This window comes from Chiloscyllium plagiosum, unplaced genomic scaffold (genome assembly GCF_037043375.1).
Source record: "Chiloscyllium plagiosum isolate Xiang-an unplaced genomic scaffold, Cpla_swu_hap1 HiC_scaffold_42, whole genome shotgun sequence".
Classification (NCBI taxonomy): domain Eukaryota; kingdom Metazoa; phylum Chordata; class Chondrichthyes; order Orectolobiformes; family Hemiscylliidae; genus Chiloscyllium; species Chiloscyllium plagiosum.
In genome coordinates this window covers 8,260,549-8,283,563 of record NW_028270180.1, presented here as the reverse complement: position 1 = coordinate 8,283,563, position 23,015 = coordinate 8,260,549, and the positions used below count along the sequence as shown (strand labels likewise).

The following is a 23,015-nucleotide window of genomic DNA, read 5'->3' as shown; positions in this document are numbered from 1 at the left end:
CAATCCTTCTTCCAACTGGAGACACATCTCACATCAATCAAATGGAAACGCCATTGATATGTTCAGCTCTTTACCTGAGGGATTGGTGAAGGCGATGCTGGAGTGGGCGCCCGTTGTTGTGGTGAGGCTGTTAAAGGTATGTCCGGCTCTGGCACTGGGCATGAGCCTGGAGCAGAGAGGTCAGGCGACCCTCCGGCCTTGCTCGGCAGAATCGAGGAGTCAGTCCGGGACACCACGTCCTTCGGGTGCCGCACCTCATGAAATGACACGTTACAGGCCATCCTCCCACAATGCATCGTGAGCTCGTCATCCTGGACACGCAACAGGGCCAGGATAATGCTGTAACAGTAGAAGTCTTCGTTTTCCTTCGCAAAGATGTTTATCCTGGGGGCGTTGGTGCGAGGATAGATGGCAAAAAAGGCCTCCCCTTCCTTCGTTCCACTGTTCAGGGAAGTGCCAATTACTCGAAAGGCTTCAATACGTAACCGTACATCATGGTTCTTATCATTTTGACAGTAACCTGTAAAACAAAGAAAGGTTTTGCATTTTTCTTCGCCGCACTTTCCCCGAGCTTAGATTCTCTGAAAGTACTGCACAATTAATTAAAGTTATGATTACAGTTGGAAACTTGGGCAGTCAATTTACATACAGCAAGCTCCCTTTAACAATGCTGAAATAAATAAGATCATCTGTCTTGGGTGCTGGTTTTAGGATAAATATTGGCCCAGATATTGATGTGAACTCTCATCCTATTCTCCAGATAGTACCAATGGGTCTCTCACATTCAGCCAAGATGGACAGGACCTCAGCTTCCTGTCTCATCTGAAAGACAGCACCTCCAACAACACTGCAGTCACTCAGTGTTTTGTTAGGGTGGCAGGCTGGATTTTACATTCAGGTCTTTCAAGTGGAGTTTAAACCTAGCACCAGAGACAAGGGTGTAACTCACTGAACCACTCACTGAACCACATAAGGAATCGGTATTGTGCTGAAACATCTTAATGCAGGAACCTTCACAAGCTGCATAGCATCCAACGACTGAATATTGATTATCTTGGGAGACTGTGACATGACCAATAGTGTACATGTGTTTTCTCCTGCCTTCTCTTTGCACTAATGAGCAAATAAACATCAAAGCACCAATGAGGCATAAGGAGCCAAGTGACACACAAATACATAGATTCATTATTAAAGAATTGAGACGTTGGTGGCAGATTTTACAATGCTGGTGAACTATGTCTAACCTGTGTAGCTCCTCCCTCGCAAACAAAGACAGTCTGAATCACATGGTACATATCATGGCATCATATCAGCCCCAGTCAATTATACAGAAAATACAGCCTTGCCCATTTAAAGGTTTACCACGACATTGCTCAGACTGGTTGTTCAAGGCTTCTCCAGCTGAAGTCAATGGAAAGAAATTAGGAAGAGGTTTTCAAATGGAAGGCCAAGCAGTGGATTGGAGTTCTAAATTTATTTCATATATATAGTGCAGTAAGAACAACAATGACTGGGATTGATATAGCATCTATAATATAGTAAAACAGCCCGAGGGGCTTCAAAGAAACATTATCCGACAGAAGTTGAGCTGACACTCATTCGACATTACAAAAGCGATAAGGGACGCAGTTTTAAAGAAGGACTTAAAGGAGGAGAGTGAGGTAAAAAAAACCAAGTGGTATAAGGAAGGTATTCGCAGACCGTGCCTGGATCAGGGCCTTGGCAGTCTGAGATCCCAGGAGTGAGCCTTACATGGGGATGGAGGCTCCCCCCAACATCTGCCACAGTGTCGAGAGCAGGGGAGATGGAGCCAGTGTGCCAAAGCAGTAGAGATAGAGCCCGTGTAGGAAGTGCAGTCCCAGTATAGCATAGCACTTAAGAAAGACAGTCATGATTAAACTTTTAGCTTTATTTCTTTACTTTTCCACTCAATTCTAGGAAGGACTGTAATGTTTAACTTTTAGCTTTCTTCTTTATTTCTTTCATAACTTTTTGTACCTAGGTACTTGTACCTAAGATGGTGCCATGTGTGGCAAACATTGTACACTTTTCACTGTACTCCTGTACTTGAGTACATATGGTAATAAAGTCTAAATCTAAAACTAAACTTAGAGCTCAGGCAACTAACAGTAGTCACCACTGGAGGAGTGTTAAAATCGAAGACACCCAAAGGCCAGAGTCAGGGGTGTGCAGACCTCAAATGTTTGTAGGGCTGGAGGAGGTTACAAAGTTAGGGAAGGGTGAGGTGAAGGGGGGATTTGAGGATAAGAATAGGGATTTTCAATGGAAGCATTTTTTAACAGGGTAACAAAGTCAGTTTGTGAACACAGGAACAGTGGGCAATTGGAACTTGTTGCGAGTTTGGGTTATGGATAATAGAGTTTGGAATGAGCTCAGGTTTCCAGTGGGTGCAAGGTAGAAAAGGCAAGCCCTGAAAACTGTGGATGGGCCCCTCAGTATTTGAGAAAGCAATCTGAGCACCATGAACTTTCATCACATTGTTGTCTACAATGGGCAATTACTGGCCCAGCACATGTCCCTTGAACAAAAGAACTGCATTCTTTGAATTTTTATTGTGTGTCATAAGTTACAGGAGCAGAAATTGGCCATTCAGTCCACAGAGTCTGCTCTCCCTTTCAATGAGATTGTGGCTGATCTCATCATCCCAACTCTACTTTCCTGCCTTTCCCTGCAACAATAGTCAAAAATGATTTTACCTTTAGGAAGCCTGAAAATAAATTTCTTTTTGAGAACAGCCTGGATTTCATTCACATTGGTCTGTTCAATGACATCAGTGACTCCAGTGTTGGTGGATAACACTTCACCATCATTCACCTGCAGCCAGACCCCCGTCCCAGACCCTTCCAGAAGCGGGTTTTCCACAGTCAGTCTCAAGATGTAATGTCCCACCTCATTAAACTGAACATTGACGATTTCAAACTCAAAGTCGAGCTCCTTGTCTTCAATTCTCAACTGGGACCTGTGCATATTTTAGTCTTTTTTCTTGTTTGCAAAGACGTTTTGCAACTACTTTCCCCACTTCAAACGTCAAAACAGAATGACTCTTGGATTGATGCAAGTCCTACTGCAGAGAGAGAGAGAGAGAGAGAGAGATAACTGTTGCTGTCTTTGAGTGATCTGACAGGAGCAACATTTCCAGGTCACAGATCTTTTTTATTTCAAAAACATATTTTATTCATAAAAAATGTCTACATATTTTATATATATACATACACACACATGTACACATAGTCATAAATGCAGTTGAGTTCTGTCTAATACATATTAAAAAAACGAACAACATTGGAGTTTGACTCTAACCAACAAATAAGCCAAAGGCATCTCTTCCTTGTACAAGACTATATTTACATGCATTTGAGGCACCAGGAGGGTTTGATAACTGACAGACTCCATTTAACTTTAGCAGAAAGACAGATCCGAATGGTTTCCTCTGATCCATTGTTTGGAAGGACAATTATAAACAACAGAACAATTCCTAATTCAGATGGTGTAACGTTACCTGTGCCTTGACTGCAGGAGAAATACTGCTTCAAATGGGATGATAAACAGGCACTTTGTACTGAAATCCAAAAGCAGCCCTTGATCTCACATCGCTTGTTTTCAGTTTGGAAATGCGATTCACACAATCTGCTCAGTTTGTTGTCGTGAATCTAGGCAGCAACCACCAGCCAATCAAGCTGCTGCACAAAACAAACAAAATAGACTTCAAAGTCAATGGATTATGTGTCTTATAATAACCACGGTGATGTGTTATACAAAGACCGGTTCCTTTAGCTGCCAATGTTAATCTTTAAACACACCTTAAAAGTGCACACAGTTAAAAATGCAAGGATCTGGGTTCTATCTTATAATTTCAAACTTTGCTTTGATTGAATTTACCCAAATGGCAGCTTTATATCTCTTGATTAAAAACTCCATCCAGTCTGGCAAACTCTGGGCCCATTCCTTTGCTGACTGTAGAGTCATAGAGATGTACAGCACAGAAATAGACTCTTCAGTCCAACTCGTCCATGTCGATCACATATTCAACATTAATCTAGTCCCATTTGCCAGCATTTGGCCCATATCCCTCTAAACCCTTCCTCTTCATGTACCCATCCAGATGTCTTTTCAGTGTTGTAACTGTACCAGCCTCCACCACTTCCTCTGGTAGCTCCTCCTGTGATTTGATGAAGGAGCAGTGCTATGAAAGCTAGTACTTCCAAATAATCCTGTTGGACTATAACCAGCTGTTATGTGATTTTTAACTTTATATTTATCTAGCTCCTCTAGTGTAATGCAACATCCACACAAAAGCATTTATGGTGACCCCTAAGGAGATAATGAAACAAAGCTTGGTCGAAGCCCAGTCAAAGATTTAAGGAGCACCTTAAGTAGAGGCAAAAAGGTTTACAAAACTTGGAACTTAGGGTTCAGGCAGCAGAGTGTGGGATGGGGTGACCTAAATGCTGAAGACTTCCAAACAGAGCTGAAAGAAGTGCAGATATAGAGTCACACAGCACAGAAACAGTCCAACTCATCCATGCCAAACAAGCTTCCCAAACTAAACTAGTCCCACTTGCCTGCATCTGGTCAATATCCCTCTAAACCCTCCCTATTCATGCACCCATCTGATAATTCATTCCACACATGAACCACCCTCTGTGTGAAAATGTTGTCCCTCAGGTCTGTTTTCAATCTTTCTCCTCTCCCCTTAAAAATATGCCCCCTTGTTTTGAACACATTCACCCTAGGGAAAAGACCTTTACGATTCACCTTTTCCATTCCCCTCATATTTTATAAACCTCCGTAAGGTCACCCCTCAACTCCTATGTTCCAATGAAACAGTCCCAGCCCATTCATCCTTCCTTATAACTCAAACCCTCCAATCCCAGCAACATCCTTGTAAATCTTTTCCGAACAGTCTCCAATTTCATTCCTATAATAGGGCGACCAGAAATGTACACATTACTCCAAAAGTGACCTCACCGTCATCCTGTATGAGCTCAACATGATGTGCCAACTCCAACACTCAATGGTCTGAGCAATGAAGGCAAGAGTGCTAAACGCCTTTCTTGTAGGACTGTGGGAGTGGAGGAGTTTACCCATTTAGGGAGGATAACCATGAAGAAGATTTGAGCATTCTTGTAAAATACTACGCTATAATACTGTAACATTGCCTTCTGCCAGGACCACCTGGGATATCTTGGATGTGATGTATTGTAACTAAACCTTCTTGTTAGTATTAGTATGTGTTCCTGATACCTAGTGGAGAAAGATACACACACAACATCTTAGACAACAGATAGATTCTGGCTTGGTTAATCCAGTTAATGTATTACCTAATAGTTAGTTACATTACAGATGGAAATGTGTTGCTGGAAAAGCGCAGCAGGTCAGGCAGCATCTAGGGAACAGGAGAATCGACGTTTCGGGCATTAGCCCTTCTTCAGGAATGAGGAAAGTTGGTCCAGCAGGCTAAGATAAAAGATAGGGAGGAGGGACTTGGGGGAGGGGCGTCGGAAATGTGATAGGTGGAAAGAGGTCAAGGTGAGGGTGATAGGTCAGACTGGGGTGGGGGCGGAGAGGTCGGGAAGAAGATTGCAGGTTAGGAAGGCGGTGCTGAATTTGATGGATTTGACTGAGACAGGCTGGGGGGAGGGGAAATGAGGAAACTGGTGAAATCCGAGTTCATCCCTTGTGGTTGGAGGGTTCCTAGCCGGAAGATGAGGCGTTCTTCCTCCAACCGTCGTTTCGCTGTGGTCTGACGATGGAGGAGTCCAAAGACCTGCATATCCTTGGTGGAGTGGGAGGGGGAATTGAAATGTTGAGCTACAGGGTGGTTGGGTTGGTTGGTCCGGGTGTCCCAGAGGTGTTCCCTGAAACGCTCCGCAAGTAGGCGGCCCGTCTCCCCAATATAGAGGAGGCCACATCGGGTGCAAAGGATGCAATAGATGATATGTGTGGAGGTACAGGTGAATCTGTGGCGGATATGGAAGTTTCCTTTGGGGCCTTGGAGGGAGGTGAGGGGGGAGGTGTGGGCGCAAGTCTTGCACCTCCTGCGGTTGCAGGGGAAGGTGCCGGGAGTGGAGGTTGGGTTGGTGGGGGGTGTGGATCTGACGAGGGAGTCACGGAGGGAGTGGTCTTTACGGAATGCTGATAGGGGAGGGGAGGGAAATATATCCTTGGTGGTGGGGTCCGTTTGGAGGTGGCGGAAATGGCGGCGGATGATGCACTGTACATAGAGGTTAGTGGGGTGGTAGGTGAGGACCAGTGGGGTTCTGTCCTGGTGGCAGTTGGAGGGGCGGGGTTCAAGGGCGGAGGATCGGGAAGTGGAAGAGATGCGGTGGAGGGCATCGTCGACCACGTCGGGGGGGAAATTGCGGTCCTTGAAGAAGGAGGCCATCTGGGATGTGCGTTTTTGGAACTGGTCCTTGGTGGTGGGGTCCGTTTGGAGGTCCTTGGTGGTGGGGTCCGTTTGGAGGTCCTTGGTTACATTACACCCAAGATACATGATTGTCTCTTGTGAGACCATGGGTTCAGCTGAATAAATACGTGTTACTACTTTAGTTCCATGCTATTAGCATTGAGAAGAATGGCTAAAGCACTCCTCATTCCTGGGAGTACATGGAGAACTCATAGGACTGGTTAGCTCCTCCCAGTAAAAGTTATTTACATTTTGATAGGCAGAGTTTATCTCTTGTTGTCAGTTAACCCTTTCAGCTAATGACTGCCTTATACATACACACAGTTTAAGGTGGAGGCGTTGCTTGGCCAACAAGTGTCAGCAAGCTCAGAGCAAAGATGCTTTCATACTGCTCTAAGACTCTAAGTGAATCACAGCTACCAACAGGGGCCAGTATAGTCACAATGGGGCGTATGGCCTCTTTCTGTTCCATAATGACATGGTAATTCAGTGACTTATCAATTCATGGCCATTGGTGGGTGGGTTTATGTGCATGTATGTAGGTTTGTGTGTGTGTCTGCAGGTAATAGAGTAAGGATAGAGTGTGGGATGTGTGAGATTAAGTGAATGAGGGTGAACATCTGTGTGTTGATGGATGGTATGGGTCTCTGTAAAACAGTAAAGTCACCATAGACTTATCAGACTGTAGGGCTGCTCTCTCTAATGAGAGAGACAACTGATGGTGGTTTGACCTGAGGGTTACCACGGGAAGAGGTTGAAAAGGAGAGTCCTTCACAGTAACTCAGCCAGTGTGGGAATTGAACCCACACTTTCACTATCACTCTGCCCTGCAAACTAACTGTCCTGCCAACTGAACTGACTGACTCTGCTGTGTGAGGTTGTGGGAGGTGTGGATGTGAGGGATTGTGTGTGCACAGATTTGGGTGTGGGGGGATGTGAGTGGGGAAGTGTGTGAGGGAGTGTGTGTGTGGGTGGGTTTGAGGGTGTGGTGTGTGTTGGTGTGTAGGGGTGTGTGGGAGAGTGGCAATCTGCAGAGGGTAAGGATGTGAGGGGTGGGTGTGTGGGGGGAGTTATGAGTTGTGTGGGGGGAGTTATGAGTTGTGTGTGTTATGAGTGGGTGCGTGAGTATGGGGGGGAGGAGGTTTGTGTGGGGTCTGTGTGTAAGAATATGGAAGGTTGTTGAGGAAGGTTTGTCTACTGAGTCAGTATGGGTGGAAGTTAGGAACAGCAAGGGAACAGCAACCTCATTGGGGGTTTTCTACAGACCACCTAAAAGCAGTAGAGAGATTGAAGAACTCAGGCTGGCAAATTCTGGAAAAATGCAGAAGTAGCAGGTTTGTTGTTATGGGTGATTTCAACTTTCCCAATATCGACTGGAACCTCCAAAGTGCAGACGGTTTGGATGGAGCCGTTTTTGTCAGGTGTGTTCATGAGGGTTTCCATACTCAGTATGTAGACAGACCGACGAGGGGAGAGGCCATTTTGGATTTGGTGCTCGGCAACAAGCCAGGACAGGTGTCAGATCTCGCGGTGGGAGAGCACTTTGGTGACAGTGACCACAACTGCCTTACATTTAGCATAGCCTTGGAGAGGGAAAGGAGCAGTCACTGAGGGAAGATATTTAATTGGGGAAAAGCAAATTTTGACGCTATCAGACAGGAGCTGGGAAGTACAGACTGGGAGCAATTGTTCCACAGAAAGGGCACAGCAGACATGTGGAGACTATTTAAGGAGCAGTTGTTACAAGTGAAGCACAAATTTGTTTCTCTGAGACAGGTAAGAATGTGTAAGATTAAGGAACCTTGGATGACGAGAACAGAGGAACTTCTCGTCAAAAGGAAGAAGGCAGCTTATGTAAGGTGAGGAAGCAAGGATCTAACACAGCTTTAGAGGATTACAGGTTTGCTAGAAAGGTGCTCAGAAATAGACCGAGGAGAACCAGGAGGGGGCATGAAAAGGGCTTGGCAAGACAGATTAGGGAGAACCCAAAGGCATTTTACTCAAACGTGAGAAATAAGAGAATGCTCAGGGAGAAGCTAGGGCCAATCAGGGATAGCGGAGGGAACTTGTGCGTAGAGTCTGAACAGATTGAGGAAGCCCTAAATGAGGTTTTTGCTTTGGTTTTCATCAAGAAATGGGAACTTGTTGTAAATGAAAACTTTGAGGAGCTGGGATACAGTCTTGACCAGATCGAGATTGATGAAGTTGATGTGCTGGAAATTTTGGAAAACATTAAGATTGATAAGTTCCCCCGGGCCAGACCAGATTTATCCTCGGCTGCTCCGGGAAGCAAGAAAGGAAGTTGCTAAGCCGCTGGCGAGGATATTTACCTCCTCACTCTCCACGGGAGTCGTACCAGAGGATTAGAAGGAGGCGAATGTTGTTCCACTTTTCAAGAAGGGTAATAGGGAAATCCTGGCAATTACAGACCAGTCCGTCTTACATCTGTGGTCAGCAAAATTTTGGAAAGAATTCTGAGGGATAGGATTTATGACTATTTGGCAAAGCATAGTGTGATTAAAGGCAGTCAGCATGGCTTTGTGAGAGGCAAGTCATGCCTCACAAATTTTATTGAGTTCTTTGAGGAGGTGACGAGACAGGTCGATGAAGGTCGAGCAATGGATGTAGTGTATATGGACTTCAGCAAGGCATTTGATAAGGTTCCCCATGGTAGGTTCATTCATAAAGTCAGGAAGTATGGGATACAGGGAGATTTGGCTATCTGGATTCGGAATTGGCTGGCTGACAGAAGGCAGAGAATGGTTGTAGATGGAAAGCCTTCTGCCTGGAGGTCAGTGTTGAGTGGGGTCCCGCAGAGTTCTGTTTTTGGGCACCTGCTCTTTGTAGTTTTTGTAAATGCCTTGGATGAGGAGGTTGACGGGTGGGCTAGTAAATTTGTATTTGACAAAGGTTGGAGGTGCTGTTGATAGTATAGAGGGTTACTGCAGGCTGCAGCGTGACATAGACAGGATGCAGAGCTGGGCTAAGAAATGGCAGATGGGTTCAAACTGGATAAATGCGAAGTGATGCATTTTGAAAGGTTGAACTCGAATGCTGAATGTAGGTTTAAAGACAGGATTGTTGGCAGTGTGGAGGAACTGAGGGATCCTGGTGTGCAAGTACATAGATCCCTCAAAGTTGCCACCAAGTGCATAGGGTTGTTAAGAAAGCAGATGGTGTTTTGGCTTTCATTAACAGGGGGATCAGGTTTAAGAGCCGTGGAGTTTTGCTGCAGCTCTACAAGTCCCTGGTGAGACCACACTTGGAATATTGTGTCCAGTTCTGGTCGCCCTACTACAGGAAAGATACAGAGGCTTTGGAGAGGATGCAAAGAAGGTTTACCAGGATGCTGCCTGGACTGGAGAGCTTGACTTATAAAGAAAGATTTAGTAACCTTGGACTTTTCTCTCTGGAGAGAAGGAGGAAGAGAGGAGACCTGATTGAGGTATATAAAATAATGAGCGGCATAGATAGAATCAATAGCCAGACACTTTTCCCCAGGGCAGGATTGACTGGTACGAGGAGTCATAGTTCGAAGATATTAGGAGGAAGGTATAAAGGAGACGTCAGAGGTAGGTTCTTTACGCAGAGTGTTGTGAATGCATGGAATGTGTTGCCAGCTGTGGTGGTAGAAGCAGAGTCAATGGGGACATTTTAGCGACTGCTGGACATGCGCATGAGATAGCAATGAGTTGAGGGGTGCATAGGTTAAGTTACTATATTTCACATTAGGATTAAACCTCGGCACAACATCGTGGGCCAAAGGGCCTGTTCTGTGCTGTACTGTTCTATGTTCTATGTATGTGAGGTGTGAGCATGGGGGGTTTGTGTGTGGGGTCTGTGTGTAAGCATATGGAGGATGGGAGGTGTGAGTGTGCGAGAAATGCAATGCAAAACATTAACTGTCTTTTCACCACCAGCCAAAAGGAATCAGCTATCCACTCTCCTCTCACACAAACATACAGAATAGCAGCCTACTCTACCATTCAATCAGTTTTTTTAAAATATTCCGATATGGGACATGGGTATTGCTGACCGGGACGATGTTTATCACCAATCACTAATTGTTGAGTCAACCACATAGTTGTGGGTGTGGACTCACATGTAGGTCTGACCTGATAAACCAACATTTCCTTCTGTCAATGTAATGAGTGAACCAGGTGGATTTTTATAACAACAATGGTTACCATTAGGCTGGCTTTTTATTTTTGGATTTTATTGAATTCAAATTTCACCATCTAAGATCTCAAGATTTGAACCGATATTACCAGAACATTATCCTGAGGTTTGGGATTACTTGACCAGAGACGGCACCATTACCCCATCACCTCTCTGTAAATAAATAAAACCTGAAAGAACTGCGGATGCTGGAAATCAGAAACAAGAACAGAATTTGCTGGAAAAGCTCAGCAGGAAGGACAGCATCTATAGAGAGAAATCAAAGTTAATGTTTCAGGTCATGACCCTTCTTAACTCTGCTTTCTCTCCACAGATGCTGCCAGTCCTGCTGAGTTTCTCCAGCGATTTCTGTTTTTGGATTTGTGCTTTGAAATCCATATTCCCTGGTAACATTTCATTTTGTGTCTAGCAAGAATGAATTATCAAATATCCTTCTGATGAAGGGTCACAGTGGACACAAAACATTAACCTGTTTCTCTCTCTATAGATGCTACCAGACCTGCTGAGTTTCTTCAGCATTTTCTGTTTCTGATATAAATTATTGGGGGGTGCGCAGGGCATTACCCACACAGGATATGAAGCTGAGATAGATGATTCACGTGGGGAATCAATGTTATGGGAATTTGGATATGTGTAGTATCTGCCAATGATCCAACTTAATGGTGGAATGGGTTTGGGAGGCCTGTTCCTGTCCCTTTCTCTTGCGGTCTTAAGAAGGTTATCTCAGGATCTTGATCTGATGGGCTGAGGACTGGCAGGTGGAGTTTAATTTAGATAAATGTGAAGTGCCGCATTTTAAAAAGGCAAATCAGGGCAGGACTTATACGCTTAATGGGAAGGTCCTGGGGAGTGTTGCTGAACAAAGAGACCTTTTTTTAAGCAAAAAAAAACACACAGTAACGTTTCTACTTACCTCTTCCCATTACAAGAGCACAGAGACAACAGACTCTCTTCCAAAAGCGTCTCTTTGGGATACTGAAGTTCCTTGACACTACCTAAGGGACTTAGGGGGCAACCTTTTCATCAGGGGTGGTGGATGTATGGGACAAGCTGCCACAGGAAGTGGTGGCGACTGGTACAATTACAACATTTCAAAGGGGCAGCACGATGGCTCAGTGGTTCACACCGCTGCCTCACAGCTGCAGGGTCCCAGGTTTGATTCCTGCCTTGGGCGACTGTCTGTATGGAGTTTGCACATTCTCGCTGTGTCTCTCTGGGTGCTCTGGTTTCCTCCCACAATCCTTGCAGGTTCACAGTTCCTTGAAAGTGGAGTCTCATGTAAAGATGATGTCTGGTATGCTTTCCTTTATTAGTCAGTGCATTGCTTATAGGTCATATCATGCTGTACAGGACATTGGTTAGGCCACTTTTGCAATTCTGGTCTCCTTCCGATAGGAAGGATGTTGTGAAATTTGAAAGGGTTCAGAAAAGATTTACAAGGATATTGCCAGGGTTGGAGGGTTTGAGCTATAGGGAGAGACTGAATAGGCTGGGGCTGTTTTCCCTGGAGGGTTAAAGGCTGAAAGGTGGCCTTATAGAGACTTATAAAAACATGAAGGGCATGGATAGGGTAAATAACCAACGTCCTTTCCCTAGGGTGGGGGAGTCCAAAACAGGAGGGCAAAAGTTGAAGGTGAAAGGGAAAAGATTTAAAAGGGACCTAAAAAGCAACTTTTTCAAGCAGAGGGTGGTGTGTGTATGGAATGAGCTGCTGGGGGGAGTGGTGGAGGCTGGTACAATTACAATGTTTAAAAGGGATTTGGATGGACATATGAATAGGAAGTGTTTAGAGGGAGGCGAAAATGAGGACTGCAGGTGCTGGAGAATAGAGTCAAGATTAGAGTGGTGCTGGAAAAGCACAGCAGGTCAGGCAGCATCCAAGGAGCAGGAAAATCGACATTTTGGGAAAAAAGCCCTTCATCAGGAATGTGGAGGGAGACAGAGGCTGACAGATAAATAGGGGAACTATCCATTCCCACTGACCTATCACAATGATTTCTCACCTACATCCATCTATGGCCATTCCACTTTCCTGTGCCCCAGCCCCAGCCCAATTTATCTCTCAGCTCTTCCCACCCCCACACGCATCTCTATGACTCTAAAGCTTGCTTTTCCTTAACTTCGTTATTTCTTGCGAATTGTCCTGATGAGAACAAGACAAAACAAACGTGTCCTTTTTTTCCCCCCTAACAAAAACGTAGCTGAAGATTTTCAAAGAAAATACAGTAGCTGAAAAACTACTTTAAAGTCTTCCCCTTTCACAAACATAACGCACAAGATACCAGCGCCACGTCCGCGGAAACGTTTGTCTGTGTTTGTGTGTGTGTTCTGGAATGCTTCAGCCCGACCACTGAAACAGCAATGCACCTTGATCCACCGCCACAGCCAGTGTACCTGGGCAATGGGGCACATCCTCTTAAAGCGCCCCTCCTCCTGGAATGGGTTATGTAACGCGGAGGGTGGTGGCCGTGGTTGGACTTTACCTTTAAGCCTCAGCCGCTCGGGAGGGTAGGGACTTCAGTATCCCAAAGAGACGCTTTTGGAAGAGAGTCTGTTGTCTCTGTGCTCTTGTAATGGGAAGAGGTAAGTAGAAACGTTACTCTGCACTATTTTTTTTAAGCACAAAAATACACAGTTGGCAGCTTGTATCATATCATTCAACTTTGTGTTAGTATGGAAGCTAATCTGGCCGTAATTAAGTTGTTTACAGAAAGTGGATAAACTTGTATTTTCTTCATTCAGTTCCAACCCCCACCCCAACACACAAAAACAAAAACCTGTTTATTTTCCCCCTGTTTCTCACTGGCTTTCAATAACTAACTAAATATCCTCGGGTTTCACAGTGTGGAAAAACAAGAGGTTTTGTTCAATCCAAACTTTAAAGAGCCCCTTGTAGGAGTTGAAAACAGAACCAGAAAAAAATATGTTGGGAGTCTGAATTGAAATGGGTCGAAGATATCCTTCGGTTTAATTTTCTGGATTCCCCCACCCAAAAAAAAATCCCTGCCAGATTGACCCACTCCTTTGTAATCCTGCGTTTAAAATCCTGGACTGAGTTTTGCTGAACAGGCTGGGAGGTTAGTCGGTGTGTGTTGTGATGGGTGTAGTGTGGGGGGGGGGGGGAATGATAATGAAGCATTATCCGGGAAATGTGGTGCAAAACTATTTGTGTTCTGACTTCAGAGCATCCAAGTGATGGAGAAACTCACAGGTCTGGCAGCAATCTGTGGAGAGAGAAAGCAGAGTTAACGTTTAGAGTCCTCATGGCCCCCTCTACTCTGAAACGTTAACTTTCTCCACAGGTGCTGCTGGACCTGCTGAGTCTCTCTAGAGGTCCAGCATTCTCGGTAGAGTCATAGAGCTGTCCAGCACGGAAACAGACCCTTCGGTCCATGCCAACCAGATATACTAAATTAATCTAGTCCCATTTGCCAGCATTTGGCCCATATCCCTCTTAAACCCTTCCTATTCGTTTACTCATCAAGATGCCTTTAGATTAGAGATTCCCTACAGTGTGGAAACAGGCCGTTCGGCCCAACAAGTCCACACCGACCCTCCGAAGAGTAACCCACCCAGTCCCATTTCCCTCTGAATGATGCACCTAACACTATGGGCAATTTAGCATGGCCAGTTCACCTGACCTGCATATCTTTGGATTGTGGGAGGAAACCGGAGCACTCAGAGGAAACCCACGGAGACATGGGGAAAATGTGCAAACTCCATACAGCCCAAGGCTGGAATCGAACCTGGGACCCTGCTGCTGTGGGGCAGTGGTGCGAATCACTGAGCCATCGTGCTGCCCCTTTGAAATGTTGTAATTGTACCAGCCTCCACCACTTCCTGTGGCAGCTTGTCCCATACATGCACCACCCCTAAGTGCCTTTTAATTCCCAGGTTCGATTCCACTCACTGTAAACCTACGTCCTCTGGTTTTGGACTCCTCTACTCTGTGGAAAAGACCTTGACTATTTACCCTCTTACACTCTAGTTCTTTGCTTGATTCACATCCATTCCTTTCTGAAGGCTTCTAGTTTCTGGCTTACAATACAATCTTTCACTTCTAATGTAAGAACCTACTCAGGCCATTCAGCCAGTCAAAGCTGTGCCAGTATTTTTGAGGCAGAGGCAGATCGATTACCAATAGAGTCAAAGATTAGACTTTTGATTTGGTTGTCACATGTACTCATGTACAGGAGTACAGTGAAAAGTGTATAATCTCGCCACACATGGTGCCATCTTAGGTACCTAGGCACAAAAGAAGTGTAGGTATAAAGTAGTAAGAAACACAAAAGTCAAAACGTTAAGCATTACATCATAGAATAGGAGCAAAATAAAGAAAAAGGTAATAGTTTAGATTAAAGTCTTTCATAGTTTAAACCAAGAAAGTGAAGGAATAAGGATTATTGGAGGGGTGGGGTTGTAAGTGGGTTTGTGGAGCTGAGGCTAAATCAGGTAAGCAATGATCTAATTGAATGGCAGAGCAGGGTTGAGATGCTAATGCCTCACTCCTGCTCCAATTCGTATGTTCCTCCTCAATTCCATTCTCCCATGTGTGTTTTAACTAGTTTCTGCTTAAATGGGCCTGTTAGTTGCTTTGCGTATTCCTTGTCATCTTTTTTTTTGTCATCTGAGTAGCATGTAGGATTAGCAACTACCTTATATTCATGGCCCCGAGCTTTTACTTTCTTTCAGGTTGAGATATTTAATGGTATTGATATTCCACTGGTAAAACCTGCATAAGCTCAGGCATAATCTCATTCTGCAGAGATGTTAGAAAGTACTTCAACGTGCAGAGAGTAGTGAAGGTTTGGAACTCCCTCAAATGCCTGCTGATGGTGTTTCAATTGTTAAATTTAGATTAGATTAGATTAGATTAGATTACTTACAGTGTGGAAACAGGCCCTTCGGCCCAACAAGTCCACACCGACCCGCCGAAGCGTAACCCACCCATACCCCTACATTTACCCCTTTTAACCTAACACTACGGGCAATTTAGCATGGCCAATTCACCTGACCCGCACATCTTTGTGACTGTGGGAGGAAACCGGAGCACCCGGAGGAAACCCACGCAGACACGGGGAGAATGTGCAAACTCCACACAGTCAGTCGCCTGAGTCGGGAATTGAACCCGGGTCTCTGGCGCTGTGAGGCAGCAGTGCTAACCACTGTGCCACCGTGCCGCCCACAATCTGCCCTTGCCTGAAGCATTGATTTTCCTGCTCCTCGGATGCTGCCTGACCTGCTGTGCTTTCCCAACATTACTCTAATCTTGACTTTAAACTCCAGCATCTGCAGTACCCACGTCTGTCAAATTTACATCTGAGACAATTTTTTTTATTATTATTGATCAGTTATTAATCAATATGGCCCAAGCAGGCATATAGAGTTGGGCCACAGACTAGCAATGATCTTACTGAGCGGCTGAATGGTGTACTCCTGTTCCTATATTTTGAATATTTCTAAGTTATTGAATCTTGATCTGATCTATAGAGTCTATTGGACCACAATCTTTGTACAGGAGAGATTTCTTGAGTCTTTCTGATTATTGTAATCTCTCAATTCTGATCATTTAGAAATGGACAGATTTTAATCAGTGAGGGAATCAGGGATTAGTGTGACAAATCAGGAAAGTGGAGTCGAGGATTATTAGATCTGCCATGATCTCTCTGCATAGCAGAGTAGATTTGATGGGCACAATGGCCTATTTTTAATCCTATGATTTAAGGCTTTTTTTTTGCATTTTCTCCAGTGCTATTAAGCCTTTGTGTGGTACAGAGACCAAAAAGTTTGCTCAGTACTCAGTGTCATGTGATTTATGTATCCTATCACCTTGGCAACCATCCATCTGTGTTCTGTGCTTGCAACATTTATCATGCAACATTTTCAAAAAAAAATAAATGTTCTACCAAAGTTTAAAATGTAGTTATTAATTGACTACTATCTGTGAGCGACTGACCTACAAAGTCTTTATTTGATTTCTGGCTCCAGTTACACTGCACATTGTGAACAGGGAGACAGCCATCCTGGTTTATAAACTGTTAGCAACTATTTATCACTGAAAGCAGTCAGTAACGTCCCCTCTTTCCTCTGAATTAAAAGGTTGCAGTTTCACATCCTACTCCAGAGACTTGACCTTAAATCTGGGCTGACACTTCCTGTGCTATACTGAGAATTTGTTTAATTGCCAAATGTGCCATCTTTCAGACGAAATGTTAGACTGCAGCCCCTTGTGTGGTCGATGAAAAAAATCCCATGGCCTGTTTTTAAAATAGCACCAAAGACTTCTCCCTGACGTCCTTGTCGCCCCCCCTCGCCCCTGCCCGCCCTCTCTCGCCTGCCCTCGCTCTCACCCTCTCTCGCCCTTAAAAATCACACACAACAGGTTATAATCCAAACAGATTTAATTGGAAGCACTAGCTTTCGGAGCACTGCTCCTTCACCATCTAATGAAGAAGCAACACTCCGATAGCTAGTGCTTCCAATTAAACCTGTTGGACTACAACCTGCTGTTGTCTGATTTTTAACTTTGTACATCCAAATCCAACACCAGCACCTCTAAATCATGTCTCTCAATCAACATATGAATCCAGAAAATCATGCTGATTTGGGAGATTTCTAGGTGTGAATTGGTTACTACAATTCCTACCTTACAACAGGAACCACATTTCAACGTGTATTGACTGTGAAGTTTCTGAACAAGCTGCTATAGAAATGCAAGTAACTTTGCTTTAGGTAAAACAAAATCTGTGTTACATCGATAGTTTAAATTATGTTCATTGGTGAGACTTGACTCCTGATTGGCCTCTTAATGATTACAGAGTTAAATACCTTTCAAAAAACACTTGCATGTGAGGGTTACATGACTTGAAATGAAAGATCAGGGAAAAGCAGCATTTATTGCCCATTCCTAATTGTCACGTGGGCAGTTATGATCAATCTTAAATATGTTCTCCAAATAATTCCATTAAAGAACTGTTCGATTACAAACAGGAATATCCAACACTGAGACATTCTCGAAATTCTTACTGAACCATTAAAGACAGCTTTGTTTTAAGTGATGTGGAGGTGCCAGTGTTGGACTGGTGTGGACATGTTTAAAAAAATCACACAACCCCAGATTATTGTCCAACAGATTTATTTGGAAGCACTAGCTTTCGGAGTACTCCGAACACTTGTACTTCCAAATAAACCTGTTGGGTAATTAGGGATGCATGATAAATGCTGGTCTGGCCAAAGATGCCCACACCCTGTGAATGAAAATCATTTGATATTGAACAGAGAAGTAGAGGTTGGCTATTCAGCCCTTTATCCAGTTCTGCAGATGGAAGACCCATGGCTGATGGCTTGTGTGACAAATTCCACATTGCCATTTACTTCCCCCGATAACCTTTAATTCCTTTCCAAAACAGAACCCCTCTACCTCCACTTGAGAAATATTCAATGAGCCCCACCACTACCACCACCTTTTGAGCTAGAGGGTTCCAAAGTCGCTCAGACCAGGCAATTCTCTTCCTCTCTGACCAAAGGGATGATGCCTAATTTTAAAGCAGTGCCACCTGTTTCTATTCTCACCTACGAAAGGAAATATCCCTTCCTCGTCTACTTTGTGAAGGTCATAGCATCTCTGCAGTGTGGAAGCAGGCCATTTGGCCCATTGAATCCACACTGACCCTCAGAGCATCTCATCTAGACCCAACCCTCTACCCCTGGATTTCCTATGGCCTATCCACCTAGCCTGCATGTCCCAGGAGACTATGGGCAATTTGGCATGGCCAGTCCTCTCTAAGCCACACATCTTTCGACTATAGAAGGAAACCGGAACACCTGGAGGAAGCCCACACAGACACAGGGAGAATGTGCAAGTTCCACATAGGCAGTGACCCGAGGCTGGAATTGAACTCTGGTCCTTGGCACTGTGAGGCAGCAGCGCTAACCACTAAGCTACTTCTGATATACTCCAATCAAGTCACTCCTCATTCTCCTCAACTCCAAGGGAAACAAGCCCAGTCTGCATCTGCATAACAAACCAACTCATTCCAGGTATCAGTCTTTTAAACCTCACTGAACTACCAATGATGCACTTGTAACAAAGAGACCACAAATACACACATTGCGTTTGTCAGATCCTTGATGTAAATGGAGTACTTGAGAGACAATGAATCACTTTGGAGTTCTGTGACTTATTTCAGCAGGTAAGATTCCATAAATAATGACAAATGTGTGTAGACCAAGATTTATAGCACAGGCTGCATTGTCGGCAGGTTCTCAGGCGACAGAGAAAGTTAGCCCAGCTGCTGACATTTAACACTTTAAAGCTTGCTCTGAATTGAGACACCTCCCCCCTCCGTCTCTCACTTGGTGGATACATTTCCTTCTAAACTGGGTGTTGGTTGGGGGCTTCCTAATGACCGTCCAATTTGAGATTCTGCTTACTGTCCCTCGATTGGGTGGCAAGTCCACCCTCCTGGCCAATTTGTAGAATGTTTCTTCTTAGTGACTGTGCGCCACACAGTGTAGGGTTGTGACCCCTGTTTGACCCCAGCAGCTGAACACATTGGAATGTCATCAAGTGAGGGGGAGTTAGCCTTGAACTGGCAACCTTCTAACCTCGAGGAGAGAGTGGTAACACTGGGCTGATCAGATAAGGAGCAGCATAAATCAGATGCCCGTAGGAAGGAGACATCAGCAGCCATAGTGACCTAGAGGATTTAAGATTTGGAGATGCCGGTGTTGGACTGGGGTGTACAAAGTTAAAAATCACACAACACCAGGTTATAGTCCAACAGGTTTATTTGGAAGCACACTAGCTTTCGGAGCGACGCTCCTTCATCAGGTGATAGTGGAGGGCTCGATCGTAACACAGAATTTATAGCAAAAATTTACAGTGTGATGTAACTGAAATTATACATTGAAAAATTGATTGTCTGTTAAGCCTTTCATCTGTTAGAATACAGTGATAGTTTCACTTCCTTCATGTGTAAATCACAAAACCTTTTTTTAAAAGTTGCATTCTCGGGTTAGCTGTTAACAATGGTAATAGCTAGACAATATGTTGAAGGTGTTAGCCCCCTGTGTTCTCTGTCTATGCCATGATGTTTAGATTGTTATCTCACTTTTTAGATTAGAATCAGAGTTTTACATAAATTCATGCAGTTTTTGAGCAAAGTACAATGTAACTCTGCAAGTACAAATTCACCCCACAAAATATGTGTGCATGTGGGTCTTTGTCTCTGTGTGTGTGTGTGGTGTGTGTGTGTGTGTCTGGGGTGGGGGTTGTGAGTGTGAGAAAGTGTGTGTGTAGTGAGTGCAGTGTGTCTTAAGTCTGTGAGGGGGTGTGTGTGTGTGTGTGTATGTGTGTGTGTGTGTGTGTGTGTGGTGCAATGGTGATCACCTGTAATGTGACATGAACCCAAGGTCTTGGTTGAGGCCCTCCCTATGGGTACTGAACTTAGCTATCAGTCTCTGCTCGGCCACTTTTCGCTGCTGCCTGTCCCAAAGTCCACCTTGGAGGATGGTCACCCGCAGGTCGGAGGCTGAATGTCCTGGACTACTGAAGTGTTCCCCAGGGAACCCTCCTGTCTGTTGATTGTTGTGCGGTGCCCATTCATCCATTGTCGTAGCCTTTGCTCGGTTTCCCCAATGTACCATGCCTCCGGGCATCCTTGCCTGCAAAATATAAGATAGACAACATTGGCTGAGTCACATGAGTACCTGCCATGTACAAGGTGGGAGGTGTCCCCACTCGTAATAGTGGTATCTATGTCCACAATCTGACACGTCTTGCAGCGTCCACCGTGACAGGGTTGTATGGAGTTGTCCTGAGAGCCGGGCAGTTTGCTACGAACAATGATCTGTTTGAGGTTTGGCGGTTGTTTGAAGCCAAGTAGTGGAGGTATGGGGAAGGTCTTGGTGAGGTGCTCATCCTCATTGATAATGTGTTGCAGGTCACGAAGAACATGGCGTAATTTTTCAGCTCCTGGGAAAGGCTTAACAGACAATCAATTTTTCAATGTATAATTTCAGTTACATCACACTGTAAATTTTTGCTATAAATTCTGTGTTACGATCGAGCCCTCCACTATCACCTGATGAAGGAGCATCGCTCCGAAAGCTAGTGTGCTTCCAATTAAACCTGTTGGACTATAACCTGGTGTCATGTGATTTTTAACTTAGAGGATTTAAGCCAGTGTTGTGCAGTACATTAGCCGCATGTGGCTAATGGGTAAACCAGATGTGTCTGACTGACCAATGAGTAGAAAATGAGTAATAGATGGCTGTTGAGCATCTGATATTTATGTTCTTATATTCACAGTCCATGAACTTTAACCAGTTTGTGAGCATGTTGATAAAATGGAAAACAATGTGGGTCACTGTTGGTTGATGTGAATCCCTTGCTTACTGAATCAGTAGACGTAATTGACACAATGTCCAGGTGCAATGTAAGTTCAACCTGGATTTTGAAGCACCCAAAATGCTTTGTACTGAAGTTTCATGGGGTTAGAGTTGAATCCATGCCTGTGGCCATTACATATTTACACTAATTATGTTCCCTGGGATTTAAAAGCTTAAGGGGCAATTTGATCAGCATTTCTAAATTATGAAGGGGAACGGTATCAGGTACGCTGCAAGAAACCATTCCTTCTGGTTGGTCCATTCATAATTGGAGAATATCTAAAAATTAGCCCCAGACTTGGATGGATTGGAACTAGGAACACATTCTCCGTGAGGTGGGAGCTGGGAACTCTCTTCTGGAAATACCAATTATTGCCGGATAAGTTCACTTTAAAACTGCGATCTGATAAAGTTTTTGATAACTAAATATGGTAAGCAACAGGAGGCAAAGTTGAGTACGTAGTGTTATGAACCAAACCAAACCCCGTCACAAAATTTTAAAAAGGAAGCCTAGGCTCTAACTTTTTCTTATTTTAAAAGTAGATGTGAAGTGCCGTGTTCCTGATGCAATGCATCAAGCTTCTCCGTGTTAATCAAAATACAATTTATTTCCTGATTGGGCTGATGAAGGGCTTATGCTTGAAACACCAACTCTCCTGCTCCTCAGATGCTGCCTGACTTGCTGTGCTTTTCCAGCGCCACACTTTTTACCTCAGCAATTTATTTAAGCTTTACAGTTTAAAATACAAACAAAACAATTTAGGATAACTTAGCTATTTAAAAAATGTAATAATAGATGCAGTGCCTATTACTAATTAACTGTTCCAATACAGTAACATCCCATAAACACAGCCCTTGATAAAAAGGCAAATTCAGACACAGATTCTTACATGCAGTTCTTCAATCCAGGAGGGAAAAAAATCATTGAGCGGCACGGTGGCACAGTGGTTAGCACTGCTGCCTCACAGCGCCTGAGACCCGGGTTCAATTCCCGACTCAGGCGACTGACTGTGTGGAGTTTGCACGTTCTCCCCGTGTCTGCGTGGGTTTCCTCCGGGTGCTCCGGTTTCCTCCCACAGTCCAAAGATGTGCAGGGTCAGGTGAATTGGCCATACTAAATTGCCCGTAGTGCTAGGTAAGGGGTAAATGTAGGGGTATGGATGGGTTTCGCTTCGGCGGGTAGGTGTGGACTTGTTGGGCCGAAGGGCCTGTTTCCACACTGTAATGTAATCTAAAATTCAGTGGAAGTAGCAGCCAGAAGTTATTCACTGAAGCTTCCAACTCTGAGATCCCAAAGGCCTCTGCTTAGAAAAGGCTGACCTCACCAAGGCTGCTTCCATCATTCCAACTTTCAAAAACATACCCAAGGCCTCTCCGAATTGTTTACTTTCTTAGACACAACTCCGTACTTCTGCCTTACAACTTCTCTTTCTTTAAAAAAAAGGGCAAAATAACCTCTTAAGGTGATAGGAATGTCACATGGGAGTGAGGTCCCAGAATGGCCTCATGGAATGGCAGCATGAGAAGTCAACTCCAGTCACTAGGTTGTATTGCAAAACACTGCTTTGGAACAGGGTTCTCGTAACTGCAGGGGGCGGGGGGGGGGGGAATCATTAGCTGAAATTTCAGGGTCCCAAACACCAGTGCGTTTCTAAGTTTTTTTTTAATAAGAGCTGCTCCATATCAAAAATGCTCCCCCCCCGCCCCCCCCCCCAGCACACCCTTTCATTAGTTCCCACTCCCATCATGTGACTTATCTTCTCTGAGTTCCCGCTGAGTGGTCGCGACCATTTTAAATCTTCCAATGGGGTCATGGTGAATGTGGGAGCAATGTTTTGGGGAGCAGGGCTCTGGAAACTGCAAACTCTGGTGAGACGCTACATGAACCGGTGATCCCCAAATTCAGTTTTTGGCCAGCGCTGAACTAGGGAGCTGTGGCAACTACTCCATTCTCCAAATTATTTTCGCAGCATATCTTCTCTCTTTCTCATTTTTGGCAAAGGGGTCAAAGGATTCC

General features: G+C 44.5%; 2 protein-coding genes across 4 annotated transcripts in view; one reads left to right on the top strand and one right to left on the bottom strand.

Annotated features, from left to right (window-relative positions):
* ccdc33 (coiled-coil domain containing 33) overlaps positions 1 to 3,656 on the bottom strand; it is a 275,655-nt gene extending 271,999 nt beyond the window's left edge. The window contains exons 1-3 of one of the 2 annotated variants that reach the window (XM_087981982.1): positions 3,521 to 3,656; positions 2,718 to 3,082; positions 75 to 520 (exon numbers count right to left, since the gene is read on the bottom strand). In XM_087981982.1, the coding sequence (XP_087838108.1) occupies positions 75 to 520; positions 2,718 to 2,988 (717 nt within the window). In that variant the 5' untranslated portion in view covers positions 2,989 to 3,082; positions 3,521 to 3,656. Of the gene's footprint in view, positions 1 to 74; positions 521 to 2,717; positions 3,086 to 3,520 lie in introns of both variants that reach the window. The other variant, XM_043680294.2, reaches the window with a different exon arrangement.
* A 9,336-nt stretch (positions 3,657 to 12,992) lies between these two features.
* stra6 (signaling receptor and transporter of retinol STRA6) overlaps positions 12,993 to 23,015 on the top strand; it is a 51,769-nt gene continuing 41,746 nt past the window's right edge. For both annotated transcript variants that reach the window (XM_043680297.2, XM_043680296.2), the window contains exon 1: positions 12,993 to 13,189. The gene's annotated coding sequence lies outside the window, so the exon portion shown is untranslated. The remainder of the gene's footprint in view (positions 13,190 to 23,015) is intronic.